Source organism: Chondrus crispus, genomic scaffold, assembly GCF_000350225.1.
Source record: "Chondrus crispus Stackhouse genomic scaffold, scaffold_146, whole genome shotgun sequence".
In the NCBI taxonomy this organism is placed as follows: domain Eukaryota; phylum Rhodophyta; class Florideophyceae; order Gigartinales; family Gigartinaceae; genus Chondrus; species Chondrus crispus.
Window position 1 is genome coordinate 43,767 of NW_005179014.1, and position 4,891 is coordinate 48,657.

Here is a 4,891-nt window from a genome sequence, read left to right on the forward strand (position 1 = left end):
AGCTCTCTCGGGATGTGCGAGACAAACATCGCGCCCCAATTTTGTCCAGGACATGCTGGTGGGGGTCGGCGGGGTGGTCGGGGGCGGGGGAAGATTGGTGGATGCGGTGGCGCTCTTGCTCGAACTCGGCGTGGAGAGGGGCGTAGCGGCGGAGGTAGTCCTCGAAGTGGTTGATGTTGAGCGGGTCCGGGACTCGGGTGGGCGGGGTCGGGGAGGAGAGGGCGAGGGCCGTGGCGGCGGAGAGATCGAAGTCCGGGAGCTGGAGGGCGTTGCCGCGCGGGTTCTGCAGTACTTCCGTGATGCTCTGCTTCGGGGCGTTGCCCAGGTCCCAGGCGATGGAGCGCGAGGCCGACATGGCGGCAGCGGGATCGGGGCCGCTCGTCGCGCGCGAGCAGCGAGACGGCGATGGCAACACGGGCGGGACGCGGGCGGGGCGTTGGGGGGGGGGGGGGGGGGGGGGGGATGCAGGAGAGAAGGGGCTGCGGGACGGGGAGGGATTGACCAAGTTGGGCTTGGCGACGTGGCATTGTTGTACAGGGTGTCGGGGTGTCAGGATTATGGCTGCAGACAGGACTGGGGCCAACTGGCGTCATATTATTGGTCATGTGAAGAGGTGGCTCTCCCACGAATCAACTCAATTTGCGAGCGCCGGTTCGCAAGAGTGGCCAATGACAAAGGTGATGACAGTGGCGGTTCGCAACGGGAGGCCTCCCGCGCCCGTTTGGGCATCCGGCGCGGGAGGCGATGAAAAAAAGATCGCCAGGCTGCCTGGCTGGTGCCACTGCGCAGCCTCCCATTTTTCAGAATCCCCAGCTTGCTGCATTGCAGCCAACCGAAAGCCTGTCTTCCCTGTCCCACCGCTTCGCTCTCTTTGTTTTCCATTCATTTTATTGCTTTTCGAGCTCTCCCACCGCTTCGCTCTCTTCGCTTTCCATTCATTTTAGGCCCTTCATTTTATTGCTTTTTCGACCCCGTACACAGATCACGTCCCGACAGATGCCATTCTAGTCTGTAGACCTACAACTTGTACGCAGCCATTTCGCCAACGCGCTCTGGCCGCCTCACCCCCTGTCTTGCCAACCCACTCTCGTCCTGCTCGGCGCGTATATATACAAACATACCCCACCGCTACATATCCAACCCACTAGCCCACTCCACTACCCTCTCCATCCCCACCAGAGCCCCATCTCCAACTCATCCCCCCACCCACCCCTTACCCCCCCGAAACACAATGCCATCCGACCAGGCCCCCCCGCTCTCGGTCGACAGCCTCTACATAACCGACGTGAACCGCTTCGACATCTGGGACCGTCGCGAGTGTGCCGTCGGCAACGCCGACGTGTGGAAGTCTGCCTGCGCGGCGCACCGCCAGACCCCGCACTTCCAGCGCGGCATCCCGCACCTCCTGCACCAGATATGGATCGGCACGCGCCAGCCCCCGTGCGTTTGGCTGGACACCTGGCGCGTCGACTTTATGTCGCGCTTTGCAAAGGCCTCCCCCGCCGCCCCAGCAGAGAAGGACTGGCAGTACAAGCTCTGGGATAACGACGCCGTCAAGGGCCTCGACATGCTCAACCGCGCCCTCTTCGACGCCGAGTCCGCCCCGCAGTGCCAGGCCGATATCCTCCGCCTCGAGGTCCTGTACGAGCACGGCGGCGTCTACGTCGACGCCGATATCGTCTCCACGCAGCGCGACCTCCGCCCAGCCCTAGAAGCCGCCAGGGACACCGGCTTCATGATCACCTACGAACCGGATACTAAGGATAAGCCCTACTCCATCCTGGGCAATAGCCTTATCGCCTGCACACCGAGACACCCGCTCATTCTCATGCTCATGTCCTACATCAAGCAGGTCTACCCACACAAGCGCAACCACTATGGCGTCGAATGGGTCACCGGCCCGCTCACCTACACAAAAGTCCTCATCAACCCCGATATGCCGGTCACTGTTCCGCCCAGCAAGGATTTCTACCCGGCTTTCCACTACGTCCCAAACCCTTCGGCCATAGACCTCACCTCGTTTGATAGCTATTGCTTCCAGTTTGGATACACTTGTTCCGGCCTGTCGGAGTGGGTTGCGAGAAACAATAAGTGCAAGAAAGCACACGACTGCAACCACCACGCCAATATCGACTACCCGCTCGGCAAGCTCAAGCAGTTTCCTGCCCACGTCCCGCCCCGTGCTACTGCCTCCGAAATTCCAAAAGTCATTCACCAGTTCAGCTTCCAAGGGCCTGACAAGCTACCTGAAAGGTGGACTAGCACTTGGAGCGACAACTTTTGCCCGGCTAACGGATTTCAGTATGAGCTCTGGACTTGGGACAAGCTCAAGGAAGAGATTGGCCAGTTTTATTGCGCAAACCTCTACGCGAAAGACCACATGGATGCTTTTTCAGTCAACATGCTTGCTCTCGAAGTCTTGCATCGCCGCGGTGGGTACTACGTCCCACTCACTACACTTTTCACTGGTGAAGCCACGGATCCGGAAGCTGCCAACCTCATCTTTGAGCAGCAAGACTCTGCAACATTTGGATTAGGGTCTATCGTTGGATGCGCAACCAACTCTGCGGCAGGGAAGATCAAGGAATCATACCAGAACGGATACGTCACCTCTGATTCCCATCGTGACGCCCCTGCACATCTGGTATCTGATATGCGCTATGGCGATGAAGTCGCCTCATTTGCGTCCTTCAAGGGCACGTCAAGATTTCTTGGCGCCAGCGAGATGTATTACACTCCTTCCCCCGAATCCGACTTCGGCCCCATGTCAACAGCAAATAGTGCTTTGTTGTGGGCCTACGACTGCCAAGTCCCGATTTTCCGAATCCCGGAAGAGAAGCAGATGATACCTACGCTCCGGGAATCAGGCAAGCGAGCAATTGTTATCACAAGTCCTGAATTTGGAGTGCACACATCTCTCGTCAAGGAAATCCCTGGCGTCATGTACAGGCTCGATCAGGAAGGTACGGAATGGGATTTTATTGTCATCAACGTCGAGTGGGAGGTTGACGAAGATGGGCTGGTCGTCTACAAAGCCGCAAGTCCGTTCCGATCTCCCAAAGCCCGATATCTCGGTTTCATTGTGAACTCCCATGCTAGCGACTTGGTCTCATCTTCAAACATTGAAACCATATTGGAACGCCACGACAGTGGGCGTGTCTTCGTGGCTTCCGAAAAGTCGACACACACATCCATGACTGCAAAGATTTTCCGTGCGATGCCAGCAATTACTCACGCGTGCCAAACTCTAGCCGGCTACGAGCCCAACTTTTATCGCGACCGTGACGAAGTCATGGACAACCTCTTAAAAGGACATCGCGGCGACCAGATAGGCTTCGAGTTGCAGCTCGATGATCAGAACCGTGTCATGTTTCGTTCATGGGGTGAAAACGGAGGGATCGACTGCGAGTGCAAAGTGAATCCCGGTATGAGCGGGATGGCGGTAGAGTTTCTTCGGATTTATCATGATCAGCATGTGCACTTTGAGACTAGCGGCGCGTTTGTTCGATAGGTTAATGTATGTGGTGTGCTGCTACTCTTTACCTAGCTAGTACAGTACTTGTTTCAAGTAGTCGTAGGCGTAGTTTATAGACTTCCTGTGGAGAGTGTTACTAAAAACTCGTCTAATCTGTGACATGGGAAACCAGGTGCCAAGGGGAACGTATGTACATACCTGACCGAGCGGGAACCCATTTACAATAGTTCTATACATTGTCTGCGAATGAAAGTCTATGCTAGTCCGATGGCGGCTCCGACAAAGCCGGCTTTGAAACCGATTTTGATGACGAAGCTATCACTTGTCTATTCTGCGGGTCTTCAATCATGACTGTTCGCAAGAGATATACCGCCACAGGTACGGCCATGAGCAGACCCGGAATTCCATACGAGTGCTCTGCAATATAAAGGACGACGAGGACCATGAAAGGGTGCAAATGCAAGTGAGCCGAATAGATCTGCGGGTTGAGCACGTAAGCCTCGACCAAATGCACGAGGATAACCATAACGATGACAACGAGCGCCTTGGCCACGCCGTACTCGCTGAGCGCGATGATAATCATGGGCAGTGTGGAAATAAAGACGCCCGCAACCGGGATGAAGGAGCACAAGAGCGTGACTACGGAAAGAAAGCCCACGCCTGGAATGGACATAACAAGCAATCCCGCGGTGGTCAAGGAGGTGTTGACCAGGGCGATGAGGCCCTGGGCCTCAAAGCTCTTCCCCAGCACGCTGCCAAACTTTGTGACAGCCGGGGCGAGCTCCTCGTACACAAACGAAAGGCGACTGGTGCGCAGGCGGCGCACACCGGCGGCGATGACAGGTAGATCCCACATGATCATGAAGCTGAAAAGCAGGCTCAGCAAGGCCTTGAAAATGACCTTTGTACTCGCGCCCAGGAGCTTGGTGATGAGGGAAATGGTGCCCGCGATGTAGCTACGGATGCTCTTCTGCAGCAGCATGCCGAGCCTCCGCGAGCGCCCCTCTGTCCATTCCTCGTCGGGAGATTCGGCGACGGGGATGGGGGTATTGGCGTCTAGGGTGGAGGGGAGGACGCCCTTTGCGGCGGCCTCCGGCATTTCGATGGAGTAGGTAACGTAGGCCTCTACTTTGGTAGTAAGGTCATCGCCGAGGGACTTGCGGAGCGAGTTTGCCACATAGACGTACGGGTTCTCCGACTGCAGCGTGGAGATGAAGTACTGGCTCTCCCTGACGACGGTGGGGATAGTCATGAGCGAGAAGCCGCTGATAGCGGTGACGATGAAGGTATAGAACACACCGACGGCGGCGCGGCGCGGGACGGCGCCGGCCGACTTGGCGGCGACCCATCCGACGACCGAGTTGGCGACGTAGCCCACGATGAAGGTGCCGACGATGACGGGGAAGAACGGGCGCA

The 4,891-nt window shown here is 57.2% G+C and overlaps 1 protein-coding gene; it reads left to right on the top strand.

Annotated features, from left to right (window-relative positions):
• The first annotated feature begins 1,474 nt into the window (after nt 1-1,474).
• Nucleotides 1,475-3,643, top strand: CHC_T00002620001 (hypothetical protein). XM_005713709.1 is given in 2 exon segments: nt 1,475-3,511; nt 3,512-3,643. 1 exon segment carries the CDS (start codon nt 1,475-1,477, stop codon nt 3,509-3,511), a length of 2,037 nt encoding a protein of 678 aa, XP_005713766.1. The 3' UTR covers nt 3,512-3,643.
• Nucleotides 3,644-4,891: the final 1,248 nt, after the last annotated feature.